Source organism: Jatropha curcas, chromosome 1 (assembly GCF_041381405.1).
Source record: "Jatropha curcas cultivar XTBG-Jc1 chromosome 1, XTBG_Jcur_1.0, whole genome shotgun sequence".
Taxonomy (NCBI): Eukaryota; Viridiplantae; Streptophyta; class Magnoliopsida; order Malpighiales; family Euphorbiaceae; genus Jatropha; species Jatropha curcas.
This window is the reverse complement of record NC_143151.1, coordinates 27,731,793-27,750,659: the sequence shown is the minus strand read 5'-3', so window position 1 is coordinate 27,750,659 and position 18,867 is coordinate 27,731,793. Positions and strand designations below refer to the sequence as shown.

The window sequence follows — 18,867 nt, the reverse complement described above, 5'->3', positions numbered from 1 at the left end:
TTAATACATTATCATGATGGGATGTAATTAATAGATATTATCATGATAAATACATTATCTAAAAATATAAAACAACTTCTCTTTTTACAATTGCTTCATTACACCTTATATTACAATTTCCCAAAATCCCTAGATTGCTAGGAACACCAGACAAGAGGATAAATACAATTTGAACTTTAAATGAATTACTCGTTGTCTTATTTAAATGAGGCGAAACAAATTGAAGTTAGCATGTGCTAACTTCATTTTAAATTTAAAACAATTTATAATAAATAAATGAATGGGAAAAGTTGTATGATAATAAGTCATACTAACTAGAGGTAGGAAATTAATTGTTTTCAAAGAGAAAATTAATGTATAATTTAAAACATATTAGACTTGCCAATTAAAATATATAAACTTATAATCCAAATCAATTAAAATAGAGATTTTTTAAAAATTATTTTTATTCTATCTTTTTAATTATAGTGAATAATAAAAATATCTTCATTTTAAAAATATATATTTTTCATTAGTTGTAAATGGACCATAGACTTAATTTAGGTAAGTCAATTCCTTAAAACCAAACGAAAAAAAAAAACAAACTCTATTTTTATAGATTATATATATATATATATATATATATATATATATATATATATAAAATCCCACAACTTGCTCTTCCTCTTCTTTACTCAATAAAGAGAGAAAAAGAAAAGAAAATCTAATAGCATCCATATCTACCATTCCAGAGCTTTCTCTTTAAAGTCAGATGCAATCAAGATCCTTCAAGCTTAGCTGTTTATCCATTAGACCCTATTGCCCATACTTCCATAACATCTTTGTCAGTATCCCACTCTCTCTCTACATGTATATTATAATATATATATAGCCATGTTCAGTTTAAATCCAGCCAAGAATAATAATAATAAGAAGAAAAAACTGATGAAGATTAGTTGTGATGTTTGCGACAAAGCAGAGGCTTCTATTTTTTGTTCTGCAGATGAAGCTGCTCTTTGCGATGGCTGTGACCGCCATGTTCACCATGCAAATAAGCTTGCCAGTAAACATATGCGCTTCTCTCTCGTTCGTCCTTCCTCTAAACAATCTCCTCTTTGTGATATTTGTCAGGTACAAATCATTCTATCTCCCTCTTTATTATCAAGAAAATAAAAATCTGGATCTTGGAAATTATCATATAAATATATTTTCCTGATTCTTGGGGTTTTTTTATATTTTATTTATTACTGAACTAATTTTTATTTGTTGCAGGAAAGAAGAGCTTTCTTGTTTTGTCAAGAAGATAGAGCGATTCTTTGCAGAGAATGTGACATTCCAATACATGAAGCAAATGAACATACAAAAAAACATAATAGATTTCTTCTAACAGGAGTTAAAATCTCTACTTCTTGTTCTTTATACCCATCTCCTTCTTCTCCTGCTTCAGCCAATAGCGGTTGTGAAACAAACATGAAAAGCCCTCAATGGCCATATCTGCGTAATAATAATCACAGTCCAACCTTTTCTGGTGAAATCTTTAGTCCTCCTACTGTTGAAAGAGCATCATCAACATCAATCCCTTATAACAATAACGTTGATGATAATATTTCAATTTCAACAAGTAGTATTTCTGAGTACTTAGAGACAATTCCTGGATGGCGCCTCGATGATTTTCTTGATCCTTCAGTTGAAGCCGCCACAGACAGTTTTTCTAAGGTTTGTATTAATACTACACTCTAAAAACTTAGTTTTAAGGATTAGACTTGTCAACCTGGTCTTTGAGAACTAATAAAAATAGATAATTTTCAAATTATCCTGTTTTTTTAGTAATAGTTCGAAATATTGAAAAAATTATTTTTAATTAATTTGATCCACGACTAGATTTTTAGACCGTGTTTAGACAAGTCAATCTCTAATTTTAATTCTAGCGGAGAACATCTGCAAGATTAGACATTTTTAATAAAAAAAAAATACTTAACAAACGTGATATACACTTTTTTTTAAGTAAAAATTTTAAAAATAATTAAATACATTTTTTAATCAACTAATTATTTGCATTACATTTTTAATATAATAATATAATATAATATAATATTTTATATTATATCACATTAAGATTTGTTAAATATATTGGGCTACCCAAGTTTGATATTCCCTTATAAAATGTAATATAATACAATATAATATTAACGGTTACTGACTAAAATATTTAAAAAGAGAAAAAAAAAATATCTTTTTAGCATTAATATCTTATCTATCTTCTTTTGTTTGGTTAGGGTGTTATGGTTGAAACAATTGATGAACACTGTGCGAATTATTATTAATTTGATGCAGACTAATTCTGACAGTGATTCGGTTTCAACGGTAATGACGATGAAAATTCATCAAGATCTTCATCAAAGTCGTCAAATGAGTTATTTTTCACCAGAAGATTATATCGGCTTTTGGGTACCAGAAGAACTAACTGTAGGACTAAAGGAGAGTAAAGAAGCAAAAAGTAATGGAATAGTTAACAGGAACTGGACAATTGAGGATATTTTTACAGTTCCTGAAATTGGCAGTAGACCTTTCAAGAAATCAAGGCAATAAGATCCTGTAGAAGAAGAAGAAGAAGAACATACCCACGTGTTCTTCAATATCTATAGTCAACGCGCAACTAAGTGGAGTTTTTTTCATTTCATATCAAATGGTGTACTACTCACTGTCCCTTTTTTTCTTTTTGTTCAAATTATTGTTTTTTCTGTTAATGAAAGGTGTTCTCCTTTTTTTAACCTTAATTGGGATATTTACATGGACTTTTTTTAATTAGGATATTTTCATGGACTTAGTTATATATAGTAGGATATTTTTTTTCTTATTTTCGTCCAGTTCAATAGTTATTTTAATAATTTAAAATGGGAATCAAATATAAAAAGTTTTTGCATCTTCTGTCACTTTGTTTTGTTCATCCTCAGTGTAAATGTTAAAAAAAAAAAGACATTAGCATGTGATTACAGTAATTGTTTGATGTTAAATGGTTATTCTATATTTTTGAATCATCTTAAGGATTATTCTACTGTTAAGGACTCCTTTTTAATTGAATTAAGCTTAAACTCGAGTCACCGAGTAGCAAGTTCAGTGGCTTCATTCAAATTCAAGCATTACCAGGCTTTTGACTATGGTTTGGTTTAAAACTATTTCATGAAAAATATACTTATTGAAAAGATATACTTCCAAGAAAATTATTTTTTAGAAAATATAATGGAATGTGTTTGGCATAAAAATCAATTTTTTTTGAAAATTATTTTTTAGAAAATATAATTAAATGTGTTTGGCATAAAAATCAACTTTCTGAAAAGTATATTGCTTTTAAATTACAAAAGGCAATAATGTTCATAATATAAATTTAAGTGTGTTTAGATAATAGAACAAATTGGTAAATTTTATTATACTTAACTAGAAAAGTGCAACTTCTATAGCATTTTACTTATCTTGTATAAGAGAAATTGGATAATCTACTTTTCTAGAAATAAAATTAATAATGTTAACCAAACACAAATATTTTATACACTTCCCTGGTATGGTCTACTTACTCCCCATCAAACATCACTTTAATTCATGTGGTTCACAAACCTAATCAAGTATTTAAATTATAGCATATTTAATACATATTTTAATTTAAATAATAATCTAATAATTTTTTAAAATTCAAGTTCAATGTTATTAAAAACCAATTAAGTTGAAATTAGATTCTAAATCTTGAGCTTTTCAAACTCAATATTATGTAAATCATAGCTATTAAATGTAATCTGATTAATCTATTTGGTGTGTCAAAGAGAGCTACCGTCTTGTTGAGTTGAAGAGAGCTACCTTCTTGGTGAGTGAAGAATGCTACCTCATATTGTATAGCTACCTCCTATCAAATCTCTCAATAAATAATAACAATAATAATAAACTATTTATTACACCTCCGAACTCCAAAAATACCATTGATTATTGAAGAAACCTTTTATCTACCTTTTGCTTTTGGTTATTGTTCAATAGAGCGTTTTTCAGAAAAAAATGTTAACAACTGTAAGTCCTACAAATATCATACTAAAAAACCTTCTCCAATCAAGTTTACTAGAACAAAGGTCAATTGAAGCTTTTAATCTATTATTAATGTTACCATTTACCCAAATTGTTATACCTATGTATAAATGAGACAATCAACTCATGAATTAGTCAAGACTCCAATAGGGAAAAAGCAAAATTCGAACATCATGCAATAAGTTTAACAACCCTACTCGTGAAGTTTGTTTAGTAAACAAGGCAATCTAAAAGCTCAAATTTAAGCTTTAAAAGAGGGGGAAAAAATTTAAAAAAAAAAACCTATAAATTGCAAATAGGCCGAAATCAAGCCTCAGTATACCTTTAGTGAACTTAACTTCAGCTCAGCAGTTATCAATCTGGCTCGGCTTATAGCATTAGCTATGGTCCTAACATCATTCAACAATTTTAGAAATTTGATTCTCTAATAAGCAAACTACAATCGAGAACCAAAAAAGGTAACAAAAGAAAAGATCCGGAGAATCACAGAGCTAGTATTTCTCGGATACAAAGGGGAAAAATGCTTCTCACAGAAGCATACATTGTTTCTATACATATATTGAAACAGATCACAGTACTCTGCAGATCACAGCATTTTGCTGCATGTTTCAAAACAATGCAATATCTCAATCTGTACTTCGAAATGTACAGATTTTTTTTTTCCTTTTTTTTGGGTTAACCTTTAATCACAACTTTATTTTACAGCCTTGAAGGAAAAAGAACGAAAACAATATACTGATATACCTTTTACACAAATTACATACATCAAACTAATAAAAGAATTGCACCCGCTATTGCATTGAATATTGCGGAAAGGACAATGTGGATGAACCCTGAAATAAAAAAAAGTAGGGGAAACAAGAAGTTAAGTGTCAGTTTATGCACCCATTATAAGAAAATATTTCAATCTTTCTAATATATAACACACAAGGGACCAATATAAGTACTATGTTTAAGTGTATATCTTATGATCAAGCTATTCATACTCACTAACTATATTCAAAATCAGTTCAATTCTAGTTGAGTCACTAGAGTTCCAGTGTCATATATCTCACTCAAAATAGCTTGCAAGCTCAAATGCTTTATTTTTATATAATTCTAAATACATTTTATATCATAAGTCACTTAAAAATTGATTCATTGATTCAAGCTCAAGTTTGGCCTTTCTTGAATTTATTCAAGTTTTATGTGAATATTAATAAATAATTTTATTTTTATAGTCTAAAGTAATCGAGTTGAGCTGAGTTGAAATCAAGTATTTCAAATTTTCATTTGAGCTTTAGTCCGAAGCATGGAAACTAAAACTTAATCAAGCTGGAGTAAAGCCTCAAGTTTTCTAATCAAGTCAATAGTGAGCTCTGCAATAATGTTGAACTGATTTCTACCTACCTCTATCTGATAGTACAGAATGTAATAAGTTCAAATACTATATGCATCTCTACTTCATTTTACTTATTCTCAAAATCTCTACCCAGAAAAAAAATGTTACTGACTTGTTTAGCAATTAGCAGAAAGCAATGAGCATACTATGTTAGTCCAGTAGGTTAACCTGTTAGCACATAAGATATAGAAAAATAGGAGTCTTACAACCTCATTTGGAGGGCATAAACTGCAGGGTCAAGAAGGAAACGCGAAAAGCCTATCTGCAATCTTTGTGCGACAAATTGGACACTCTGAACAAGCCAATGAACAAGATTTACACACTGCAAGCATAAAGCAAAAATAGTTACACTTATAGATAAAAAAGGCAAAGAATAGCTAGGATTCAACTGGAAGAAACTGGCTTACAACAAAAATGTCGGCAAGGGAGAAGAATTGCAGCTGTCGGTGATTCAAAACATACTTTACACATGTGTGAATTGGCATCTCCATTACCCAAGTTTTTTAGTTCCTTTTCCTTCATCTCTTGCATTCGTGCCTGAAAGAAGAAAAATGCATATGTAATTTTTAATCACCTATCCAAGTGATTACCTCCATAAGTTATGAGATTATGATCATCTGAACAATTCAATAAATACACGCTACATACCACTTTGTGGCCGGATAATCAGCACCAGCCAAGGATTAAACAAAAAGTAATAATATCCAAATCTTAATTTAAACATAAGACTCATAATCTTTACAAAAAAAACTCAAAAAGCTTCATAACACTACATTTCTAGTAAGAATTTAGCAAACATGATAAACAACCTGTTAAAGAGTTAAAGGGGCTTTTAATCAGCAAGCCACACAGGAAAAAGTACATGAACATCAAGATGTTACCTTCTTACATGCTGCACAGACTAGAGGTGGGACCAAAATAACATGGCATCAGGGGAATTTCTCAAGCAGAGAAAGAAATGATGAAGGAAAGTGCTCCGCAAACAATAAATTGTCCAGCAAAATATTTTAAATTGAAGGCTTTGACAGACACAAAATCGTATCAGCAAGCATTACTGAGAAATGGTTATTGAAGAAAACTGCAAGTTCACATTTTCGTTATTTGCTCTTAAATTTGCATTAAGCTCCTTAAATATGTGATGTTATTCGAAACGCACTTCAAGTTTATTTTTAAATAGAATAAAGAAATTATCTGAAAACAGCAAATACAATAGAATAGCAAATAGAGAAATCAACCAAAAACATCTAAATGATTCAGCATTACCTTCAATCGAACAACTAGGGGCTCCTCCTTTGGATTTTCATCGGGTGGTTTTGATGGATCTGAAATTTGTCTTTCTTTCAGGACAGTATTTTGATCATCCCCACTATATTTTGGTTCACTTAAATCTATTCCATCACTTTGTCTCTCATCGGTATTCACATCAGGAATAGCTCCCCCTTCTTTCTTTAACTTAGCAACAAGCACCCACATATTTGCCAAATCATTTTCCAGAGCCTCCTCCCTTTTCTTTGCCTCGTCAGCCTTTTTCCTATATTCCTCTTCTATAAACTCTTTTTCAGCTAAAGTGGCCTCAAGAGCTGCCTCCCTTTGTTTCCTCACCTGCAACTCCATCTTCAAATCTTCTGGATCAAGGCTCCAAGAGTCGAAGTCATCAGGGTGCACTCCAGAAATTTCATTTGCTCTGCCAGAGAACCGTCCCCTTCTTCCTGATCTCGTGCCATCACTATACTTGCGGTTAACACCATTAATGGTTTGCATGCCAGCACCTCTAGAATGCATGGACTCTCGAGCAGCCAACATTTCCTTTTCTAATTTTGCATTCTGTAATGAAAGCTTAGTCACTTCACCAGCCAAGTTCTTTAGCTCAACTGCAGCAGCAGATGCCAGTTCCTTTGCATAAGAAGCTTCTTCAGCCAGTTTCTGATTTTGCACACGTAACCCACTGTTCTCCTCTGAAAGCTGTATCTGTTCTATCTTTAGCCTTTCATTCTCAAACTCCTGCTCATATAAGCAAAAACATCTATGCAAGTCATTTAGGTTGTCCGAACTCTAAATTCTTGGTGAAATAACTAGAACAATTGTTCACTCGGATCAATTTTTCACTTGTGTTTTTCAACATACAATTCTAGTAAAACGGATCTTTTGTTTCCCATGGGCAGAACAGTTCATCAACATATAAACTCCCTTAATTTAATTAAAAAAAAAAAAAAAAAAAAAAAAAAAAAACTCCCTTAATTTAATAAAAAAAAAATTGGCCATAACCAATTGAAAGTAGTAAGCACCTGCGATTGAACTTTCTTTTTTAATTCACCGACATATTCTTCCGGCACAACATGTTCAGAATCCAGTGATGGTTTATCTTTAGAGACTGAAGCCAACTTCTGTTCCAGTAGATCTATTTTTTCTTGCAACTCCTTGTTCTCAGTACACTAACAACAAGCAACAACATGAAAAAACCATAACTTAGCTAAATAAGAATGACATCCACGGTTAAAGAAGAGGCACGAAGCATCCTCAAAAGGAGGTATTTAGCTTCAGCTAAATTGGCAGTACCCTTAAAATAGACCAAAGAGAATCAAATAAGGAGGCAAGAAGTATAGAGAATGGCTTTTTAACCTTATTCTGCAGTTGTTCCTGGAGGATACGGTTGTCTGCTGTCTTTAACTGCATTGATTGCCAAAATCTTTTTAAGTTAAATAAATAGAACTATGCAAAATATACATAAGGATCAGTGAAAACAGAGAAGCATAGGACATAGCATCCATGAAAAGGTCCAAGGAAAAGACTAAAAAAATGGTTAGATGAGATGCTCAAGAGCTTGAATCAGAAATATTCTAAAGAAGTTACCTATCTTTAGAATCTCTCTGCAAGCTTAGTATATGCTAAAGTTGAGAGTTGTTAGGAAAGAGAATCAAGGAGCTAGACTATCTATCAAGCACTTAAACATTAATGTACAGAGAAATTTTCATTAAGGAAATCATATTACTCTTTTCCTAACATCACATAAGTGCCAGTTTCCAGTCTAAAGTAGCATGATGATATATATATGACAATGTTGGCATATAAATGAGCCTCAAATGGACCTCAGCATAGCTATCAATGCTCAAAATGCTTCAAAAACTTTATTCCTGTTGCAAAATACGCACCTCCAGCTCAAAAGCCTTCTCATTACATTGAGTCATTAATCTCATAACTGACTGTTGACAGAAATGCCATTAAAAGAAATCAGCAACTATATTTGAATAAATGGACACAAACAAAATAAACAATACTAAAGGAGAAAACTGTAAATGAGGAAGAAGGAAAATGATACTACCTGTTGCATATCAACAATTGATGCATTAGAAATTGAAGCCTCACCACTCTCAATAATGTGCTGCTCTAAAACTCTCATTTGTCTCCTTTTCTCCTGGATCTCACGTTCCAAGTTCTGGATCTGTCATTAAGAAAGCATGCACCTATATACATTAGAGATTTCTCTAAAAATAAATGTAGCCTCTTGAATACTCGAATTTATACTGTTACAACATTATGGACACTTAAATATAAAACATTGCCAGACAGTGAAAATTCTATTTGTATGTCTTGTAAACTAAGATAAGGAATCTAGTAGTATTTTAAAGAATGAGATATTTTCAAGGGATAACTAAAAGAGAGAGAGAGAGAGAGAGAGAGAGAATAAAGCCAGTTTCGTTTAACTGACTACATTTCTGACACGAAAAAATGGAACAAAAACAAACCACGTAGAGCTGCATTCAATAAACTTCAACCGCATTATTTGGAATAATAACCATATAAATTGAAGCTTAGAATGATAACTTTTCTGTCTTTTGCCACGCTAATAAAATATTAGAATTTATAATCAGCTAAAATTGGCATATTACATAAATGTTACAGAGTAACTTATTGCGCATTTTATCCTTTGATACAGCTCAAACAAGAGTAGTTCAACCTCATTGGCTCCGAGCAATATATTCACCATATAGATGCCTATCCCTTCAAAGTAATATCAACAAGCAATAAAGTTTATAATACAGAAAGAAAGGCATACTTGAGTTTTTGAGCTACCCGGATCATTCACAGACTGCTCCACCAACCGCTTAAGGGTACTAGTGCTGAATGCAATCTCTCCAGCAAGCATCTTTACCTGCTCAACGAGAAGGTCCATCTGATCTTGTGTCAATGCACCCTGCAATAAAATTTACAGCAAGCTTCAAAGTTTACCACAAATGCAAAAATATGACGACACTGGGGTCAGTCTCCTAGAGGCAGATTGAATTCCAGCAGCATAATAGATGAAATAAAAATTAATAATAATAAAAAAAAAAACTATAGCACGCCGCGGCAACTACCACTAATATGCTAAAGATTTTAAGCATAAAAAGGACTAGTAGCTTCTGATATGATAAATGAAGGTGATAGCAGTAAACAGGGGAGACTTTTCCCAAATGCAAAATTCAAGCGGAGGTGGCTGAGAGAGATTTTGTATTCTGATTCAAAAATGATCCAAGATACCTCATTTGACATTTTTAATTATATTACCTCATAGGACATACTCTCAATTATAAAGAAATTGAAAAGATAGACTAACAAATTGAAGATTCAGACAATCTGTCCCTTAACCATCCTGAAATGTTTCTTTTCACAAATCTGCAGTCCAAGTACAGACTCCAAAAAATTTAAAGGAGAAAAATTGAATGGAACTCAAAATAAGGCCATAAGACCAAGTACAATTTTATTTAAAAAGGGAGAGCTAAACTTCCCATTTGAAAAGTTTTGCATGTCAAAATTGTTATAAGACATTCCTTATTTCTAGACACAATAAGAAATGCATTGGTTGGTGCATCTGCCCTAATATCAGCATTAAGTCATCACTATGGCAATTACACTGGAATATTACTTAGAATAAAATACTACAAAAATATGTAAGAAGATAATTAATAAAACATACTGCAGGTAGTTTTGTAGAAGTTACAAGTTCACCCACTTGAGTTGATTCAGTAATTGTACTGCTAACAGGAGAGAGTTCTTCATTCCACTTGCTGGAAGATCTCTTGTGTTTAAATTCATGAGATGCATCCGATGAAACCACAGAAGCAGAAGACAAGCTGTCCTTCTGATTCTCATTTTCTAGGAGTAAAGCACCCTCTCTCAAAACTTCCAGTTTCTAACAAAAAAGAAAGTGAAAGAATAAAGTAGCATTATATATTCATTTTGAAACTCAAAAGCAAGATTTGGAAAAAAAAAAAAATAACTAGACAGGAAAATCCTTAACCACTAAAGAGAAAGTTTACAGGAACGAAATAGACCCACCAAGTAATAAATGCAGGGAAAGTCGCAAAGGGATATGGTGAAAAAATTCTACACACTGGACATCATCCAGCTTCACTAAGCAACTAAGCATTTACAAATACTAGTACATCATGTCAACAACAACAAGAAAGCTCTAAGATTTCCAAAATTTACAATTTAACAGTTTTCATATATGTTGACATGGGGGCAGCAAAGAATGTTATCAGCTCAAACCTAGTGATCTGGTGACTTGACTAAGAAAAACAGATATATGACTCACAAGTAAACCTCTTAATCCCCTCTTATGATTAAAGTAGCAAAAATCCACAGGTCTGGCTTTTGTTTACCCAAGAGAAGGAGAATAACTCACATCATCTTCACCAAAAGAATGACTCCGCTGATGACTGGGAATGTCACCCATATATCCAGGAATCACATTCTTCGTAGAAACAAGTATGAGCTTGGTTAACCTCTGGATCCGACTCATAAGAGCAGCCTTGGCTTCTTCTTCTTCCTCCAATCTTGACTGCATCTTCACTTGACCTTCTTCCAACTATGCCAAAGAACAATAAGTAACTACTTGTAAAAAATCATGCAACCATATAAAGAAACTGAAAAGAAAAACAAGATCAATAATATTCAAAGGTGAAAAAATCTAAAAACCTTTTGTCTTAAGGTCAGAATCTCCTCCTGATTGACACCAACTATTATCCCCTGCTTTAGTTGATCAAGTTCCTGCTTGAGGATTGATATTTCCCTTTGATACTTTTTAATTAGAGATTTTTCATCAATAATCTGAAAGCAATTTTCAAAACCAGTATCAGTATCAGCGCAAGTGTTAATTATTGTACATTACAGTTGAAAAACCATAACTTCCAAGATTACAGCATACTTTATTACGTGAAGCATAGATTTCAACTCTCTTCGCCCTGCTAGCAAACTTCAATGTGTTGTGTGTTTCCTCCATATTACTAGATGCAGGAGTAACTGTACAAATAAGCTGTAAAATAATTTATAGGAAAAAAACATCAGATTGTATATTATAAAACTTCTAACCATGGTTAGAAACCAAAACAGAAATGAAAGTAGAAAATACAAAAAAATAGAATTTATTTTGTGTACTTCAATAGAAGAACATGATAAATGAAAATGCAATCCAAATTGTAGGGATGCAAGTACCACTCGCTTAAATCACATGTGACATGAAATATGTTTATATGATCCTTGACAAAAAAGCAAAAGTCTAATTAATACATTGTGCTTGCATAACGCAATCATTAACCATTGTTCTATTTTGAACTTACTGAAACATGTCCATGCCCACTCAAAGAAGACTGCAGAAGACGGGTAAGTTTGGAATCTCGATAAGGAACATGAGATGCTTTCCCTTCACTCAGCTTTCCAATTACCTTCATATTTAGAATAAAAAAGGTTAATAAAAATCTCAAAATGCTAATGGATATATAAATTCCAACATGTACCTTATGTATGATAAAAAGTAAAACCATTATTTACATGAAAATATAATAATTCACTTCAAGTTTCAGCACTCAAGGATGAATATTGTTTACTAATTCACTAATGATAGAGAGACTAAAATTCCTTGGCCCTCAATGGCTCCAGTATTCTTGATTCCATATAAGAAAAACTCAAATCAAAAGCAGATTTTTCATTATACAGTATTTATATGAAAGCTTTCGTGGGGAAGGGGTAAAGCTTATAATGATATATGTGGTCAGATGGAAGCAAACATTGATAAAAGGAAAAACATAGCATACTATTGCATATATTGGTCCAGGTACATACAGTTCCAAGAGTTAGGAGACTTTTATTTATGTAAGATCCCTCCTTTCTCCGCAGTCCAGTTGTTTCAGTTTTTGAACTCTCAGATCCAGCTAAATCAATCAAATTCTAATAAAAGAGACAAAAGTTAGTACCTGAGCTTTAGATCTTACAAAAATATTTTATTTACCAAAAAATGAATTTAATGTACATACAAGTTGAGAAAAGATCACTCCATCATACTCGTCACCATGGGCACTACTCTCAATCATCTGCAACAGTATAGGCATATTTGTGATGGATAATCATAAAGAAACAATTGATAGAAGATTCAGCATCCACACTAACTAGAATGAGAAGCATATTAAATTATTCAAGGAAAAAGAAAAAAAGAAAGATAGAACGAGCAAATCAACAGTTCAGATGGCCAAAGAGTGAATAAGGTTTAGTTCAGTTTTAAGTTCAATAATTCCCCCACCCATGATGTTCCACCAAAACAAGAAAAAAATTGCAGATGATGGAAAGTCCAGGTAACAGAAAATTAATGAGGCAAGAGCTGTTGTGATTTTTGTTCAGAAAAATAATTACTATTGAGGAAGTATCATGCCAGATATAGAAAATATCACTGAAGTTACAGCTAGCACCTGAAATAAATAATTAACAGTATGCTCAGACAGAGCAGCATGGCAAACTATTGATAACTGATAAGTGTGCTCAGCTATGAGTGAGAAAAAAATAGGGTTATTATGAGGTTGTAATCGTAGGTAGTAAACCTTACCATAAATATTAAAATCTTTAATGGATAATTCAACCATTAGCTATATCTTCTGAAAGGGAAGCAGGTGAAAAACACATTAAAAGTCAAACTAACCTACATGGCCAGTTGTAACTCACTCATGAAATCTAACTACATAATTGCAAGTTATTAATCTCACAGCAGAAAGGCACAGTTTTGCATTTCAAAAATGATCTAAGCTGTTGTACACCAAATGGACCATCAGTGTCTTAACTATACGTGCTTAACTAATAGACATGAAGATTCAGCATCCACACTAACTAGTATGAGAAGCATATTAAATTATTCAAGGAAAAAGAAAAAAAGAAAGATAGAACGAGCAAATTAACAGTTCAGATGGCCAAAGAGTGAATAAGGTTTAGTTCAGTTTTAAGTTCAATAATTCCCCCACCCATGATGTTCCACCAAAACAAGAAAAAATTGCAGATGATGGAAAGTCCAGGTAACAGAAAATTAATGAGGCAAGAGCTGTTGTGATTTTTGTCCAGAAAAATAATTACTATTGAGGAAGTATCATGCCAGATATAGAAAATATCACTGAAGTTACAGCTAGCACCTGAAATAAATAATTTACAGTATGCTCAGACAGAGCAGCATGGCAAACTATTGATAACTGATAAGTGTGCTCAGCTATGAGTGAGAAAAAAATAGGGTTATTATGAGGTTGTAATCGTAGGTAGTAAACCTTACCATAAATATTAAAATCTTTAATGGATAATTCAACCATTAGCTATATCTTCTGAAAGGGAAGCAGGTGAAAAACACATTAAAACTCAAACTAACCTACATGGCCAGTTGTAACTCACTCATGAAATCTAACTACATAATTGCAAGTTATTAATCTCACAGCAGAAAGACACTGTTTTGCATTTCAAAAATGATCTAAGCTGTTGTACATCAAATGGACCATCAGTGTCTTAACTATACGTGCTTAACTAATAGACATGAAGCATGTACCAGTGTAAATATGGTGTGGCTTCTGCTGCTCAACAGGTTAAAATTATTCGAACCAACATGACGATGTTCTGCAAATACCAAATGTCAATTAGAGCACAACAGAAAGGAAATTTCACCGATTAATAGTACACAAACGGGAATAGTTTTCAGGTATTAGTCACCTTCTCCAGCAGCAATGAAAGAAAGTGCATGCCCAGGAGACAAAACCACTTCTTCCTTTATACCCTCAACATAAGTGCCCTGCAAAACATATAGTGGAAGCATTGGCAAAACCAACATACATGAGAATAAGATTCAGCTACTAACAATTTTTCAGGGTTAAAGATTACATTAAGAACATTTTTCAATTTGCACTCCAAATATATATGCAGTTGGTGTGTGCATGTAGCATATTTAAAATATTCCCCATCAGCATGAGCAATCCATCCAATGCATACATAAACAAGAATATTTCATTAGGAGAACTAAAATAAGAGAGCAACTTTGCATTTCTATGTGCATGGCAGAGACAAAGACAAGAGAAATTACTGAAGCACAAATTTTAAGAAAAACACCTGTGCATCTTCTCTAACACGCAAATTTTGACCAGTTGGATCAAGCAAGTCATTTATCACCTGAAGAAGAAATATGTATGAAAACAAAAAATAAGATAACCATCATTGAAATAATAAGATGGAGCGTAAATTAATGTAAACTAACTTTTTTATTAAAAAAGAAGCACAACATATAAGTCAAATTATGCAAGACTTCAAGCATTCAAGTTTCATATAAACTTTCTCAACCAAAATAAATTCTTAACCAAGTAACATTACTAATGATACTGCATAGGAAAAAAGAAAATGAAAATTCAAGAGCTACTGCCTGAGATTCCAATTCATTATCTATATGGTGCCACTAACCTCATTGTAAATTTCAAGATAAGACACGCGTAGTAAGAACTCTCTTCCTGGAGTCTGAAGCAAAAGCACAATAAGTCAATCACACTTGATGAAGTGAATAACAAAAAAAAAAAAAAAAAAAAAAAAAAAAAAAAAAAAAGCAATAGGTAAGCTAGTTATGTCAAGGGAAACCCTGTCACTTCAATGTAGTGCCTAGTTGACAACCCCCCCCCCCCTCCCCCGGGAGGAAAAAACACAGTACACATAAGCACAATAAGTCACTCACACTTGATGAAGTGAATAACAAAAAAAAAGAAGCAATAGATAAGCTAGTTATGTCAAGGGAACCCTGTTAGTTCAATGTAGTGCCTAGTTGACAACCCCCCCCCCCCCTGCCTTCCTCCGGGGAAAAAAAACACAGTACCGATACAGATGATAAAGCTGCAGGCAAAAATTTAATGTTCATATGTTCAAAATATTGTAGGTGAAAATGAATTCACATATACAATTTTTAAGATTATGGATGAAGAAAAGCATTTCGGTCAATAGTGTTACATGCATATAGCATTATACTGCCGCAGAAAAACTCATAGCTATCAGGTACACAACATTGGGAACCCAAATTTTTACCAAGTAAAATTGGGAAACTACACACATATCTAGGCATAATGGAAAAATATGCAACTGACCATTTTATGTTGTAGTTTTGAATTACCACGCAACAGCTCAAAGATGGTAAAAATTGAATGAAACTTACATCTTGGATAATGCTGAAAACATCCTTTATGGCCAATGGTATGATTCCAGGAGAATTTTGATCTCCCTGCACATATATTTTAAACAACAAATCAAAGAGAGAGAGAAAGAGATGGAATAACAGCCCCCAAGCTCCAACATTTTTTTTTTTATTTGGCCCACTAACTATTGAAAATTTTTCTGTAGCCCCCTAGCTTTGAAGTCCGGCACACTTCCATATGTAGCTTAATTAATCAGTTCCACTGAACAGCAAGGCTGCATCATTTTCAAAGCCTCACAACTAAGCTCTACTAACTTTCCATAATAACTGGATCATTTAGAGCGAAGACTCCAAGCCACATATGCTCATTTAAAAAAAAAATAAAAACAAAGAAAGAAATAAGCTAGAGGACTAAACTTACATGCATAGTGTGTGTCTTTCCACTACTAGTGACACCATAAGCAAAAACCGTTCCTGCATTGTCAAAAGGAAAATAAAAATCCGAGTTTTATGATCTCAGAAATTTAGAAATCCACAGCTCAACCACAGGATTTGCTATAACAACTCACGATTAATCAATTCTCATTCATTAATGAATCTGAATCTGACATACCGTTTACACCTTCCATTGCAGCCTTGACTACTGGTTTAGCAGCAACTTCATAGACCTCTTGAGAGGCAGTGTGTGGTCCAAATACTTTATCTGCGACAGCAAATTCAGTGTCATTTAAACTTACATATATATATATATATATATATATATATATATATATATATATATATATATATATAATTTAATTCCATCCAATTACAATGGAGAAGAAGAATCACCAAATGCATAAGCAGTTGCTGGATTATACTCATTCCTAACAATTTTATCTCCATCAGCATACCAAGCGATCTCATCTCCTCTCTGAAACTCTCTTTCACTGTAACCAAGCGAATCTCATCCACATCACCTCATAAAACAAGCCAAACGGATTCAAATTTAAACGCAATAGATCTGTTCCACTACACCCAGATCTAACAATTACCTCAACGGTCTAAACCGAATCGTCACCGAAATACTATCTCCATTCCTCGGCGCATCAATCGGTTCGGCAACAAAGTCCTCCGTCCCAAACCCGACAGGAGTGCGATTGCCGTAATTGCGCTGACCGTAGCACATTGAGTCCGAGCGAGAGCGACTCGGAGTCATGGATCGGGAACCAAGTCCGCCTCCCGAGTTGAAATACGAAGAAGAAACCGAAGAGCAGGAACGAGGAATTAATCTGTTGCTAACGTAAGAAGAAGCTGAAGAAGAGGAAGAGTAAGGAGTAGACGGTTTCCGATAGGAAAATGGGGAGCTGCTCCGAGCTCGTGAGGAAGAGGCCATTCGAGTCGCGTTGACTCAGTGAGTCAATGAGAGACTCGGTTGAGGACTATAAAGCCAGAACCGAAGAGAAGAAGAAGAAGTGAAGAATGAGTCAGTGTAGTCACATGGCTTCACAGACAAAAGCGAATAACATTGCGGTTTCTTTATTTGCTAGTATAATACTTTAAGCCACTGAAGCTACAGAGAGAGATTGTTTCTTCTTCTTTAAGACAAAGGGTTGCAGAGAGTAAGAGAGAAGAGATTTGATTTCTAATAGACCAGAGAGAGAGGGACGAAGAAATGAGAACGATAGGCTTTGTTTTTTTATTTTTTTTATTTTTTTTGTCAAACTTTGTTTATTTAAAAAAAAAAATTTTTTAAGGTGGTTAAGAAAAAAATGGGAATAATGGTGGAGGAGGTGACGTGGCAGTTGAGGGTATGAGAGTTTAAAGCAAGTAAAATGGACCCGCGAAGCAGGGAGATTTTGAAATTAAGGCAATAAAAATGAGCGGGAATAACAGCGGGTGGGGATCAGGACAAGTTGGAAATTGATTAAGCAAAATTAATTAATTTTAATTTTTTAGCCTCTAATACTTCCTGACTAGGGTGGGCCAGGTCGGTTGGGTAAATTAGGAGAAGGTAATTTACCAAAATAACCTTCTTAATTCGGGAATGCTAATAAAGCAGGAAAGAGAGTATTGTAAATTATCTGCTGCTGTACAGAAATGACGATGGAATGGAGGAGGAGCGTCGTGGGAGAAAAGTCGTGTTGGCTGTCATCGACGAGGTGAGGACACGTCTCAAAATAACCGTCTGTTACGTTAGCCTACTTTTTGGGGAAAAAAAATATTATCGGGTTTGTTTATGGTTTTTCCGATGATCCGGGACCCACCCGGCCCACTTCGAGGCCTTACTACAAATAAACTATTGAAAATTTTTAATTTAATTTGTTTTTTGAAATATTGGATTTGGAGCTTTGTGGTATGGCTTGTACAAACTAAAAGGAAAATATTAGGCTTGTTATACAAAGAGTTCAAGAGTGTAGGAAGCAGCCACTGCCAGCAGGTGAGAAATATACTTTGGCAATTGGTGTTTGAATTTCTCTTTTGACGTGTTTGATTAGTAAGATTATTGATTTTTTTAAAACAATTTAAAAATTTAGAATTACTATTATAAGATTTGACCCTAATGCCTACCATTAAATAATCATATTTTATAATTATCATTGGATAAGACGCTCTAACTATTATTATAATCTATGATCCATAATTTGATGAATTATTTTCACAATATTTACCTCAAATATGTCTTTTATAAAATCAAAAGGCTAATGACAAAAAAATCAAAAATTATTTATAAAATAATAATTTAAATTTTTAAAATTTCAAAATATACTATTTTATTTGAACGTTCAAAGTCCATTATAATTGTACACATTTAATCAAAATTACACCGTCAATTGTTTGCAATTAAAAAGGTAGTGATATACTTATGGTATAAAAAAGTTTAGCGAGTCATTGAAAACAAAAATAATAGGTATAATAGGATTACATTTTCGTTTTAACTATGGTCATATGGACATAATTGCAACATTTCTTTAAATATTAGAGTAAAATAATATATTTTAGAAGATATGTGCAT

The 18,867-nt window shown here is 32.9% G+C and overlaps 2 protein-coding genes across 7 annotated transcripts; one reads left to right on the top strand and one right to left on the bottom strand.

The window, feature by feature from the left end:
* Positions 1 to 669: 669 nt before the first annotated feature.
* On the top strand, positions 670 to 2,750 carry LOC105630350 (B-box zinc finger protein 20). Of its 2 annotated transcripts, none has more exons than XM_012212158.4 (3): positions 670 to 1,110; positions 1,252 to 1,695; positions 2,314 to 2,750. In XM_012212158.4, the coding sequence occupies exons 1-3, from the start codon at positions 874 to 876 to the stop codon at positions 2,566 to 2,568; spliced, it is 936 nt and encodes a 311-aa protein (XP_012067548.2). In that variant the 5' UTR covers positions 670 to 873; the 3' UTR covers positions 2,569 to 2,750. The 2 variants fall into 2 exon arrangements, with proteins under 2 accessions (XP_012067548.2, XP_020533464.1); XM_020677805.3 differs by having other exon boundaries at positions 2,256 to 2,447.
* Positions 2,751 to 4,519: 1,769 nt separating this feature from the next.
* Positions 4,520 to 17,559, bottom strand: LOC105630104 (Kinesin motor family protein). Of its 5 annotated transcripts, none has more exons than XR_016320219.1 (25): positions 16,907 to 17,559; positions 16,704 to 16,801; positions 16,486 to 16,575; positions 16,294 to 16,346; positions 15,894 to 15,959; positions 15,158 to 15,211; positions 14,813 to 14,872; positions 14,420 to 14,498; positions 14,259 to 14,326; positions 12,721 to 12,777; positions 12,530 to 12,634; positions 12,028 to 12,132; positions 11,616 to 11,723; positions 11,387 to 11,518; positions 11,094 to 11,276; positions 10,383 to 10,598; positions 9,483 to 9,620; positions 8,748 to 8,867; positions 8,578 to 8,628; positions 8,048 to 8,095; positions 7,714 to 7,860; positions 6,692 to 7,429; positions 5,836 to 5,965; positions 5,635 to 5,720; positions 4,520 to 4,880 (listed from the first exon to the last, which is right to left on the bottom strand). XR_016320219.1 is itself a non-coding variant. In XM_089719741.1 (25 exons), exons 1-24 carry the CDS (start codon positions 17,245 to 17,247, stop codon positions 5,665 to 5,667), a joined length of 3,273 nt encoding a protein of 1,090 aa, XP_089575867.1. In that variant the 5' UTR covers positions 17,248 to 17,558; the 3' UTR covers positions 4,520 to 4,880; positions 5,635 to 5,664. The 5 variants fall into 5 exon arrangements, 3 of the variants coding, with proteins under 3 accessions (XP_089575867.1, XP_089575863.1, XP_089575870.1); XR_016320218.1 differs by having other exon boundaries at positions 5,638 to 5,720; XM_089719741.1 differs by having other exon boundaries at positions 5,635 to 5,750; positions 16,907 to 17,558.
* Positions 17,560 to 18,867: the final 1,308 nt, after the last annotated feature.

Bases quoted from the DNA above. Each gene is read 5' to 3' on its own strand.
- LOC105630104 (XM_089719741.1), bottom strand. From the start codon at position 17,247: ATGGCCTCTTCCTCACGAGCTCGGAGCAGCTCCCCATTTTCCTATCGG. The intron at 16,347-16,485 runs GTATGTCAGATT...TTGACAATGCAG, and splicing joins TGCAATGGAAGGTGTAAACG to GAACGGTTTTTGCTTATGGT. The intron at 14,873-15,157 runs GTTAGTGGCACC...TTTCTTCTTCAG, and splicing joins ATCTTGAAATTTACAATGAG to GTGATAAATGACTTGCTTGA.
- LOC105630350 (XM_012212158.4), top strand. From the start codon at position 874: ATGTTCAGTTTAAATCCAGCCAAGAATAATAATAATAAGAAGAAAAAA. The intron at 1,111-1,251 runs GTACAAATCATT...TATTTGTTGCAG, and splicing joins CTCTTTGTGATATTTGTCAG to GAAAGAAGAGCTTTCTTGTT. The intron at 1,696-2,313 runs GTTTGTATTAAT...AATTTGATGCAG, and splicing joins CCACAGACAGTTTTTCTAAG to ACTAATTCTGACAGTGATTC.